The sequence below is a fragment of the Coturnix japonica genome, chromosome 19, assembly GCF_001577835.2.
Source record: "Coturnix japonica isolate 7356 chromosome 19, Coturnix japonica 2.1, whole genome shotgun sequence".
NCBI lineage: Eukaryota > Metazoa > Chordata > Aves > Galliformes > Phasianidae > Coturnix > Coturnix japonica.
Window position 1 is genome coordinate 8,258,915 of NC_029534.1, and position 12,013 is coordinate 8,270,927.

General features: G+C 54.9%; 1 protein-coding gene across 7 annotated transcripts in view; it reads left to right on the forward strand.

Annotated features, from left to right (window-relative positions):
* Positions 1-236: 236 nt before the first annotated feature.
* Positions 237-12,013, forward strand: part of RAP1GAP2 (RAP1 GTPase activating protein 2) — a 50,518-nt gene continuing 38,741 nt past the window's right edge. The window contains exons 1-2 of one of the 7 annotated variants that reach the window (XM_015881190.2): positions 237-475; positions 2,434-2,550. In XM_015881190.2, the coding sequence (XP_015736676.1) occupies positions 426-475; positions 2,434-2,550 (167 nt within the window). In that variant the 5' untranslated portion in view covers positions 237-425. Of the gene's footprint in view, positions 476-1,469; positions 1,654-2,433; positions 2,551-4,204; positions 4,561-9,422; positions 9,744-12,013 lie in introns of those variants that run through there. The other 6 variants (XM_015881191.2, XM_015881199.2, XM_015881195.2 and 3 more) reach the window with 6 other exon arrangements.

Below are 12,013 nucleotides of genomic sequence, written 5' to 3' on the forward strand. Positions count from 1 at the left end.
TGAAGCAGAATAACTCTGATCTGACGTTCCCGCTCGCCGGGCCATTAGCTCCTACAGACGGACATCGGTACCCGATGGAGCCCTTCCCGGAGGTTCGGGCCGAATAGCCCGGCTGAGTTCCGCGCATCCCAATGACTCGCGGTGCTCAGCGCTCCGGAGATGGGGCGGCGCGTCGCCCCGCAGGCAGAGCTGTGAGTTGGGATGCAGCGCTGCCTCGAGAAGTTCGTTCTGCAAACGGGCTCCTACGGAAATGTCGCTGCGCGCTGAGCGGATCGCGCCGATGTCCCGCGCGGGCGTTGCGTAACTCTTTGCGTAACCGGACCGCACGCACCTGGCGGGGGTTCCGCGCCTCCCGCACAGCCGCCCCGCCTCACCTCGCCCTGCGGTTCGGGGTTCCGAGAGCGGCGAGGCCGCCCGGAGGCGGTATGGCCTCGGGCAAAGCGGCGGGGGAGCGGCGCTGGGAGCTGGTGCGCTGGTGGGTGCTGGTCTTGTGGCCGCGGAAGCGGCCGGGAGGGGTTCCGTAGGGTCGGTTCGGGGGTCGCTGTGTGTGGGGTCCTGAGCTGCGTGTGTGGGGCTGTCTCTGAGCCAGGAGGGGAATCCCGGCTCCTGGGAGCTCCGGGAGCTTTGTGTGTGTGTGTGCAGCCCCGGCAGTCGGGCACCGAGCTCTCCTGCGGCGCACCGGACTCACGGCTCCGCGCGGGCGGTGCAGCTCACAGCCGCGGCTGCTCGGGCGGCGTTCGGTATCTGTGGAGCCGCGGGGGCGGGAGAGGATCGGAGACCTTCCCCGTCCCAGAGCTTTGTGGTCTGGGGAGCCGCCCCGTCCTGCGCGAGAGAAGAAGCAGAGGCAGCGTTCTGCTTCCGCGCGTACTCGGCTGTTGTAGCTGCACCAGGAAAGTCTCGCGGACAGGCACGGATGCTTTGGGGGCATTGTGGCTCTTGTTAGGGAGCCAGGGGTACTGGGGCAGCATAGAGCGTGGTTACCCGCTGTTTCCTTCCGTGGATGGGGTGATGGCAGCGGCCGGAGCCGCTGGGACAGGCTGACATTGGGAACGAGCTTTCTCTATATCTTTGTATCTTTAATTGTGTAGTTTGTGACGTTAGAGGCGTGTGACTTTTGAGCAGGGCGCTGTAGCCGTGCCAGGATGCGAACGGAGAGGCTCCGGGGGGTGCCGCAGAGCTAGGAGCGGCCCAGGGACTGCCCCACGGCCGGGACAGAGGCTGGGGCCAGGGCTGTCTGACAAGGACGGGAATCATCTGAGGATTGTTTTTAGCTTCTCCTTGGCATTCTGAGTTTGCACCTTTTCTTGCAAACTTAGACCCAAAATGCTGTGACGGCTGCTTGACCTGCCTGTTCTGCCATTCCTCTTCACCCTCTCCTTCCTCCCCAAAAGACGTTTTGCTTTCTGTGTTGCTGCTTTTTGCAACAGTACCACACTCATGAGCTGTCAGAGGGCACTAGGAGTGTAGAGCCCTCGCTACCATCTTCCAGGAAAAGTCAGCAGCTCAGTTTGTCCGGGGCTCTCCGGGATCCTCCCCAGCTTACTGCTGCCCGGAGCAACTGACCTGTGCCGTTCCCAGGCGGTGCCTCCAGGCTCCTCTTCCCTCTTGGCTTCCGTTTGTTCCGATTAATGGGCACAGGAATCGAAATTCCAGGTGTGTGTGTATGTATGTGCATCCCCAACTGATGCTACAGAGGCTTTAAATAATTAATGAATTGCTGATGAAATTTCACGTTCAGAGGAGGAAGGATGAAGCACAGCTGAGATGCAGGCAGCAGAGTTTTGTGCTAGAAGATGGGAACAATGGCAGGCATGGGCATCTTGCTTACATAATGGAGAGCATGCTCTGCTTTAATCAAAATAATAAACACCGATTCATAACTTGATTATCATTGAGCTTCAACATTGGCCTGGCATTCAAAACAAGGTTAGGAAGGCATCTGTCTGCTCCCGCAGTCAATACTGGTGCTGGGGCTCAGCATACCTGCATGTGAGCAGGGCAGTGGGGATGTACAGCAGTGCTGGGGGTGCTGGCTGTCAACTCGGGCTGAGGGGTGCTGGGCAGCATTGTTGTGCCTCGACCTCCTGGGGAAATGTCCCCCATTTATCTGCAACTGTTCATTGTTTGCCTTTCTGTGCCTGAAGAGCTGCAGCGGGATGTTGGGGAGACACCGGGGGGATGTCAGGGGGTGCTGCTCCAGGGTTGGTACCTGGCTGGGGCTGTGGGGACACTGTGAGGCTCTGGGCTGGGCTCAAGTGGGGCACTGGTTCTGTAATTTTGCTGCTTTCAATAATGAACGTGCTGCTATTATTACTGCCTGACTTGCAACTTGAAGCAGTGTTTCTGGGCCAGCCGTTCCCTGTATCCTGCATCTCCTTCTCTTGACAGCACCGTGCTAATAAATATTTCAGCCTTTCTCACTGTTATTTTTAGGTACGTGAGGGAGGGACGGTTCCGCATCGAGGAGAGGACGCTGACAGCCTTCCAGTGGCTGTACTCTCCCCAGCAGCATCGCATCGTCAGCCGCGCTGACCTGGGCTCACCCAGCAGGTAATGGCACACGGTTCCCCTGTGCTTTGCTTCACCCCATTGCACACAGAACGCTCCAGCTTTGCTGAGCAAATGCATTGGGACCCAGGGGCTGCACAGCCATGGTGCAGCTGTAAGTGATCCCTCTGGGAGAGTGTATGTTCTGACACCATCATTTTGTTCAGTGCTTGAAGTCCTTCCTTCGGAACTCCTTGGAAATGCATCTTGAAGTCACACTGTTGGTAGTATGCAGGAGGGCTCTGTCTGCCTCTGGTGCCACGTGTGCTGTTGATGGATTAGATCTGAGTGGTGGTAAAACACCATTCACATAAAAGCCTCGTGGGCCTGCATGAACACGTAGCACTGGGTCCATATTTCTGCTCATTAGGAGCACTGAGCAGCCCCTTTCTGGGTGGCTGTGTGCTGAAAGCCTTTCCCCTGCCAGCAGAGCCCCCAGATCCCTGCAGCACACCTGCCCATAAGTGGGGGCTGCCCACCTGTCTCAGCAGGACTGGGAGGAGGAGGAAGGGCTGGAGCACGATCTGCTTCCCGAGATGGGGATTCCTCTTCCACCAGAGAGGCTTAGTGGGGACAGTCAAAATCACTGTGATAGCTATTGATTTTTTTAAATGAGTTTTGCAAATTACCATCAAAGTTTGCATTAATCTCAGCATCCAGGCACATATATCATGTGGAACTTAAATGCTTGTAATGTAATTTATAATTAGAACTAAGTGCTGATGGAGTTAATTCCATGGGACTGATTTGATTTCCCAGTGGGTGGGGAGGTGACCCACAGTGATCCACCGGGCTGTGCTGGGCTAGGAACATGGCAGGGCCTGAGGGCATGGCATGGAGTTGTGTTGGGGGACACCAAGGGGAGGTTCTGCACCAGAGAGCAGAGGGCAGGAGGTCCAAGAGGTCTTTCTTTGTGTGGTGATGGTGACAAGCTGAGCAGGATGGTGGGTGATCACATTTGGGGTTGAGGCAGTGGATGTTCTATTAGCTTTGTTACTGATACATCATAGTGCTCATCCATCTCACCTGAACAGCACTTACAGGAGGATGGGGACATGGGGCCTGATGCAGTTCTGCAAACACCAGTGCTCTTTGTTCCACATCTGAGCTCAAAGACTGGCTTCCAGTCTCACTGGTGCACACCTGTAACTTCAGCCTTTTTTTAACAAACTCATTTAATTTCGATGGGATTTCTGTTGTGACAGTATGTGTGTCTGTGAATATCTGCATTCTCAGAAGACTCTGGGGCAAGTCTCATAAACTAGAAGGGGTGGCCCCAAACCTGTCCCCATCAGGAGCAACAGAATTATTGACTTTCATTCCTCTGGGTACAGAGTTTGGCCCTGGAAGCTCTTTTTTTGCCTGGATGCAGTCTGTGTCTGTCTTTAGCGCAGCCATGGCAGATGGAGGGGCTCACATGAGGCTGAAATGTGCTTGACAGTGGAATTCACAGGTTTTTGCTCCATTTTCTAGCATGGTGGGGCTTCTTTCTCTCTCCTTTTTTTCCTTTTTCTTTTTTCTTTTTTTTTTTTTTTTTTTTTTCCTGCCTCTCTTTACCAAACGGTCCCTCAGCTCTGACAGCTGCAGGGAGGTCTGTGGGCTCAGCCCCCAGCTGTGCTGCTGGGGTTACTCTGCGATGCTGCAGAGCCCCACAAGTAGCACTGCACTGCCTGGAGCATCTCTTTCCAAGCCCCCAGTGAGCGGTGCGATGCAGTAAGGGGGCTGTGGGACTGCAGAGAGATGCTGTGCCCCCTCCCCCGTGCCGATGCCTCTGTCAGCAGAGCACCCCCAGCCACGGTGCCATAGCTGCAGCTGCTTCCCGGGCTGCCGCGGGGCGGAGAAATCTGCTTCTCTGCGCTCATCCGACGCTGATGCTTGCAGTGTTAATTGTGCATAGAGGGAGCAGCCGGGAAATCAAGGTAAGGTGCTCCGAGTCCCTCCAGATCTGAACTGCAATCACAGTACATGGAAGGATTTAAATAGCATGTGGAGACTGGGATGCAGATCTGTACGGTAAGCCTCTGACAGGAGATATTCAGGTCTGCGTTGTTCCTTGTTTTGATCCGGGATGGGCTCGGCTGGATGTCAGTGCGAGGCGCAGCTGGGAAAGCTATTGTTGAAATTCTTCACAATTCCGTTTGCATTTAAATGATGCAGTGAGCACTGGAGGCATGTGGGTGTTGTGTGTTGGGGATGGGAGCAGGGGCACCTCCTGCTCACCAGGAACGTGCCCTCTGTGTGATGATCTCTTGGTGTAGTGACTGATAGTGCTTATGTTAAACGCTGAAAATTCAAAGGAGGTGACTTCAGAGGGGCTTCTTGGTGCTCTGCTCATGGGGATGGTGGTGGCTGGTGGGGGCTTTCAGCAGCTCTTGGTGGGGCTGGGGGCATCGTCCTGTCTGTAGCAGGGCACCTTGCTGCCAGGGAGCCCGCAGAGCTTCTGTTTGACAGAAATAGGACAAGGGAAGAGACTGCTGTGCTGTGTGCCCAGGCATCCTCACCCCACACTGCTCCCTGTGCCGGGGTGGAGGCACCATGCCCATGGACACAGTGCGGTCCTTCCATTGTGCTGCTCATCCCTGCAGAGTGAGTGGTGCCTGCTGTGGGGCTGTAAGGGCTGCGTGTTGTTGGCATCCTTGTGCACGGGTGTGAGATGGAGCCTGCTGTGTGCTGCCTTACTTCCTCATCCTTTTCATACTCCAGGCTTCACTGTTTTATTTAAGGCTGCTTGTTGCTTTAGGAACACAAGGGATACAATATCTGTCCCCACGGTGTGATTTATCAAGAGTTGGAAACAAGCCAGTGAGTCTAAATTCGGATTCAACAAGAGCTGTGCATCCAGACGGCAGGCAGCCTCCCTGCGTGTGCTGCTTCCAGCAAACATTTCCCTCTCCCTTTGCTGCGAGGTCCTCCCAAAGGGCAGCTCGTGACAACCACAGCAGCAGCGCTCTGCTCTTTAAGACGTGGCATCCTCCTCTCTCCCCCCCCGTCCCTGTGAGTGCTGTGTGGCAGTGGGTCTGGGGGTGCTCAGAGCCCATCTGCTGCTGCTGCCGCCCTCCACCTGCAGTCAGGCTGCTCTGCGCATCCTTAGTGGCTGCTGTGGAAACAGGAACAGGACTTCAGCAGCAACATTACCATGAGGCATTTTTTCCAGGAGCTAAAAACAGCTCATCCTCCCCAGACCTCTTTCCAATTTCATGGGGGCAGATGAATCCCTGCTTACACTTAACATCTGCCTCCAAGTTGGGTGCCAATCAGAAGGCTGTTTCTTCATTCTGATTTGGATCTAGCCCAGATCTTGCAAACCTGCCCCAAATGATGGAAAAATCCAGGTGATGCTGGCAAGGTCTAGCAAGGTCTTGACAAGCTTGTATCCTAACCTGGTGCGTCCTGCTTTGCAGTGTTTGGATGGAGCCATGTACAAGTTTGGCCTCAAGTCCGAGTGCCAATTGCTGCCTACTCCCAATCTCACAGCAGCACTTCTGGCTGCAGGCAGCCAAGTCTCAGCCATCTGCTCCTGGGTCTTAGGGGGAGTGGGTGCGGGTGTCCCCGAGTGTGCTGTACAGGAGGAGGGCTGCAGGCATGCAGGACTGCATGGATGGCTTCTTCCTTATGGTTCCACTTAGTGAGCAGTTCCAGGGGCTGTTTGTATTAAATCTTATAAACTCCTGACTTCTAGCCCAAACGCGCTCCAGTCTAATACCTGTGCTTCCCTCCCCCACGTTGTGCCAGCCCTGCTTTGCAGCTTAAGCAGTTCTTTTTCTGTCTTTCCAGAGTTTCTTTGTAGGTTGTGGTCACATCCCCATCTGCTTGCTGCAGGAATTGGGCCATGCACTCCCTGCTCCCCTGGGTGCAGCTCCGGAGCTGCAGGTGCTGCTGCCCACCTCAGGGGAAGCAGCAGGTCTCGCAGTTTGCTCTCTTTTGCCCTCCTCTAGTGGGAGTTTTCCCACTGCTGTCTGCTCCTTGGGTAGGAGCACCTGGGGTAAGGCTGCCTCTCTTAAATGCTTTGCAGGCTGCTGATAACGTACGTGTTTAACTTCCTCACTATTTTCTGGCCAGTTGAGTATTTTGCTGGGAATTATCTCTTCATTTCTGTCTGGATGTGTGTGCAATTGTTGCTCTATGTTTCAGGCTGATCCTCCCAGCTAAACCTCGGATGTAATGAGCCTTCTCTAATGAGTTTAACAAGCAGGCTTTAGATAAACAGCCGGCGCAGCTCAGTTCCTTCTGCTCCCAGGGAGCAGAGTGGCTCCATCTGGCAGAAGCTCTTGGATTCCCCATACCAGGCGGGTGCCTGGTGGGTGTGTGGCTGTCAGTGCTGTGCTGCCCTTTGCTGGGGCAAGCAGCTGCCCTGCTTACTGCTGGTGAGAGCCGTGGCACTGCTTGGGTACTGTGGTGCTGCTGGGTGGGGAATGGCTGCCTTGGAGAGCCATGTTTGCAGCCCTGGCCTCAGTGGGACGCAGCTGCTTGAGTCACTGAGATCCTCACTTCATCTCACTCCATCAGCATTGCCGTTAAAAACATTCCATGTACTGAGTCAGAAGTAATTCTGACTCCTTTCCTTTGCTTTGAGGATGCTGATATTCGCAGTGTGTTCTTCCTGCCAGGACAAAATCTAATATTTCTGGGTGCCCACAACCTTCCTTAGGACCATAATGGAAAGATGAATGCCCTCAGCGCACCACATGCAATATTAAAGCACTAATGATGCAATCCATCTCCCTCAGCCCACACAGCAGAAGAAAGAATTGCACTGCCCTTCCTGGACAGAACCTGGCTCTGCCATGGGGGCCCTTTGTGCTGTGCAGACTCCGTGCTCAGGTGCTGTCACTGCATCGAGCACTTTGTGCTGCCAGGAGCTGTGCAGGGCTGTGGAATTGTGCAGCTGCCCCAGGAGCTCTCGGAGCCACGATCTCCATGCAGATGCACGTTTCTGAGGGTGGTTGGTGCAGTCACAGCTGGAGCCCCTCTGGACTACCTTCCGTGCAGCTCACCCTACTGCATTCCTCTGCGGTGCAGCCGGGCATGGGGGAGGTGCTGGAGGCAGCCCACCGCCCCAGCTCCATCCCCAGCAGGGCTGCCCAGCAGCCACAGCCCCAGCATGGGCTGGCAGTGTGCTTCCCTTTGTAAACAGGATCAGCCCAGTAGTTTGTACTCATTAAGCTTTAATGGCACATAGTTGTCAGCACGCTGTTATTACTGTGGCCTCTCCTCCCTTCAATCTTGCTCCTTTGTTACCTCCCCTTGCTGTGCCACCATGGAGCCACCTGAAAACCCAGACAACCCCTGTCTGCCAGGCCCCACAACTCCAGCAGGGCTTGGCTGTACTTGTTTGCTTGTTAACAGTTGGATGCTCTGCCCTGTGCCAGGAGAAGAGCAGGTTGGGGCCGTGTGGTGAGCTGGGCAATGTGCTCTGCTGGTTCTGCTGGAGATCCCCTGTGAGACTGTAATGTTGTGTCATGCAGATGGCACCATGGAGGCATCTTCCCCTAGGCTTTTTTTTCCTGGATCTGGCTGATCATTTCTGATACGGCTGCACCTGCTCTGAAAGAAGGAGGCTTTTTGCCTCTGTTTGTTGTGCCCAGCCATGTGAGCTACCTCGGAGGGAAGAAGCAAAGCAGGAATGTGTCCTTGCAGGCAAACTCCTGTCTGTGCTGTACAGTGTGGCTGCCTGGGCAGGTGCTGCCCTGAGCACATCAGGGAGGTGCCCATTGAGCTGAACTGATGCTGATGGGCACAGGGCAGCAGGCAGAGCCCTGCAGAGCTTGGGCTGCCATGTCAGGATAACTCTAGGCTTTGCTCAGCCCAAATGCTGCCTTTCACTTTGTGTTTTTCATGGGGCTCTGGGGCTGGGTGCTCGCTGCTCTGCTTCGTGCAGCCCTCACTGTTTTCCTGATGCCTCCTGCAGCTCCAAACCAGTGAGTTCACACAAGGACTGACGTGGCAGAATGAGATGCAGTAATTGGTGCTTACAGCACTGTAAAAGCACATTTCTACATGGAGAGCTCCTGTTTTCCTTTGCTCTCAGAGTTGCTTCTGATGTGATGCCAGCCGTGGGTTGAGGCTTCCCATGGCTACCTCTGCCATGCCAGTGTTTGCAGGAGCTGCTGCAGCCGCGTTGTTTTGATGCAGTGCAGAACTCAGCCATGTGGGGAAGCTCCCGCTGCTGTGTTCAGGCGTGGAAATGGTGAGCAGCTGTGGGCAGGGATCAGCTGGTGTGTGTCAGCCAGGCATGACCGCGGGAGAGTGAAGTGAGTGCATTGTGTTGCTGCAGCAGCAAAGGTTCAGTGTGGAGCAGGAGGCTGGGGAGGAATGTGTTCTATGGACTGTGTGCTCCAGGTGCTTTGTGGTGCCTGGGCTGCAGCTTCCAAACCATCAGCATGCTTTGGATTTTGGATTTTGAAACAAATGTCCTCAAGAGCTTTACAATATGAAGGATTTTCATCATCTTTTCCTTTAAGGAGAGGTTAACGTGAGCAGAAAAGTGAGAGCTGGAATAGCTGTATTACAGTCTGGGCTTTTGCCCTATATGTGGTTTCTCTCTGTAGTCCTCTATTTCCTCCTCCTTCCTCATATCTGGCAGAATCCGAGTGTCTCTGTGTAGCACTCGATGTGCTGCTGTCCCATATCCCATAGGGTGCACTGGGTTCACTCTGGCTTCTGCAGTGCTGGGACTTTTGGAAGCACATTTGGGGTTCCAGAACCTGCCAGCAGTGGGATGTGAGCCCCAAGAAGCTGCTGTGCAGGTGGCGTCACTGCTGGCACGACATGGCAGCGTTGTGTTGCAGTGGCTGTGACGCAGCTGCTGGTTTTACCTACAGTGTGACTCCACTGTGCTCTGGTGCCAATTGCTGCCGTGGTGCCGCGTGGCTCCGGCCATTAGGAGAAATGTGATGTTTGTGCACAAGGCTGTGAAAAGCCTGAGGTCACAAAAACAAAACAAAACCGCACAACAAAAAAGGAAATGACTTCCTGGTGGGTGTGTGTGTGTGCACGCGCCTCGCAGTGCGACGTGGGGCAGCCAACCTGGCAGCATCAGGGTCCCCCACCTTGGCAGGAAGCAGCAGCCCCTTGTGAACCTGGTGCATCATGCTGCCAGCACAGACAACGTGTCCCTCGGCCACAGCACTGCGGCAGCGCCAAGCAGCCACCATGTTCCAGAGGAAGCGCAGCATCTCCTTCGGTGGCTATGGCTGGTGAGTGGCTTTTGCTTCAGTGCCTGCTTGTTCACGGCTTTTCTTCCCCCTTTGGGAGCTCATGGTACAGCCTGACCACTCTGGGAGTGCGGGGATGCTGGGGAAGGTGTGCTGCTGCTGCTGCTGCTGCTGTCCTGGTGCAGAGCTCCCGTGGCACAGCACTTGTGGGGCACCCTGTAGCTGTCAGCTCCCTGCTCACCCCATGGGTACTGCCCAGACAGTGATGCTCGCAGAAGTCTTGGGAGCACATTAGGTGCTCCCACCTGGCTTGGAGCTATTGATGCCTCCCTGGTCCCTCCCTGCACCCACTGTCCTTGCACAGAGCACCGTGGCTGCCACCTGTGCACTGATCTCAGTGGAATGCTGTATTTCTTGTGTCCCTTTTCTAAGTGTTGTGTTCTATAGGGAAAGGCTGTAAGAAAACAGCACTTCTCTTTCTCTGCCCTTTCTCCTCTTTTTCTCATTGTTTTATGCCATTCCAGGGCAGTGCTGTGTTTATGTGTTATGATGGCTGAGCTGACAGCTTGGCAGCTCTGTTGGCACACAGCAGGGTGTCCTCCCAGGGCTGGAAGTGGCTGCTTCCCACTGCCCGGAGCTGGGCTGCCTGATAGGCAGCAGTGGTTTGGGGAGGACTGTTGGTGGCTGCTGTGCTGCCTGGGCCCCTGAGAAGTGCTGAGTAACTGAGATGTGGTGTGGGACAGCACCAAACTTGCTAAGGGTTGACAAAACCTTCTGGAGTCAGATGTTGTGCTGCATGGTTGTTTTTTTCCTTGATATAAAAATCATAAGGAAGCACCCCAATTAACTTATTTGTAAATAAGTTTTGTGACATTTGGGCTTGTTTTGCACTGGGATGGAATTGCAGCTTTGCCTTCCAGCTGCTGTTTGTGGCAGTGCTGAGCTCATCCCACCATCGGTCAGGTGGCACAAGGACGGGTGGAGCCCAACGCCTTCCGCCCCGCAGGGCACGTGGGGCAGTCAGGCTTTGCTCACTTCTTCCTTGCTTCGACAGTTGCAGGGAAGAGATAACAGCTAACCAGTGAGCAGCACAGGAAAAGCATCGTATGCTGTCCTTGAATGGCCGCGTGCTGCTGGAGCGCCGGGTGTGGGCTGATCAGGGAGCAGCATCAACTTTTCTTATCTTTTAATATGGGGATCAGTTTCTGCACAGTGAGCAGTGCAGGCAGTGCTCCCTGCTGCCGGGCCGCTTCTCACAGCTGCACGCCCTTCCTGTGGCAGCGCAGGGAGTCAGCCCCACAACTGGCCGGCACAGCCCCCGCCCCGCCTGGGCTGCAGCTGCTATTCACAGCACTGTGCTAACAGCGCTTGTTTTTTTCTCTACCGGCCACATCCGTTTCCACGGACATGGGAGCTGCGTTCCCACACGGGGCTCCCAGTGCTCAGACACAGCACTGCACAGCCCAGGGATGGGGCACTGCGGTGCTGTCATGCACCACATGCTGCCAGCTGAACTGCAGCTGGAGAGTGGTGCCACCAGAGCAGCTGTCTCCCGCACTGAGCACCATGCTCACCTAATGTGCAGCTGTGGAGTACAGTGCTCTTTCTCACTCTTTTATTTCCCTCCCCTCCCCCCCCCCCCCCCATGAAGCAGCAGTAGCATCCCCATGGGCTGGTGGCACAGCTTGGGCTGCAGCACAGCACTGTGGGGATGCAGCCCTGCATTATTGCTGCTGTGGCCTCGTGGTGATGGGGAAGTGCAGCACTGGAGGGTGGAAGCTGTGCTCCTGCAGCACTGTGGTTGCAGTGCACACAACTGGGCTTTCGGAATTACTTTTTTTGGCCTTTTGTTATTGTTGCTTGTAAAGATGGGGAACTAACTCATGTGGCAGATATCGTAATACTTGCAATTACTGCCAAAAGGCATCATTTTGCATTTTGAGACATTATAATGATTTGCATCAATTAATATTAATACAGCTTTAACCACAATAATCCTTGGGGACCATCATTTATCACCAGTACCAAAGCAATGAACACTGCACCGCAGTGCCTGGCCCTGCTGCACTGTGGGTCCTTACCACGTCCTAGGCTTCCTGCAGGGCTGTGGGTCCTGGTGCACTGCACAGAGGTGTCTCAGCTGTGTCCTCGTCACACATGGACTGTATAGGGAGCTGGGGAGTGGAGCATGGGGGGAGCTTGAGCATGGGTAAGTGGATCTGGGAGCACGGCGGGAGAGCTGAACCCATATGGAAGAGCCAAGAGGGAAGTACAGGAATGAGCTGGGCCATGCATGGGCAGGGTTTGCACCT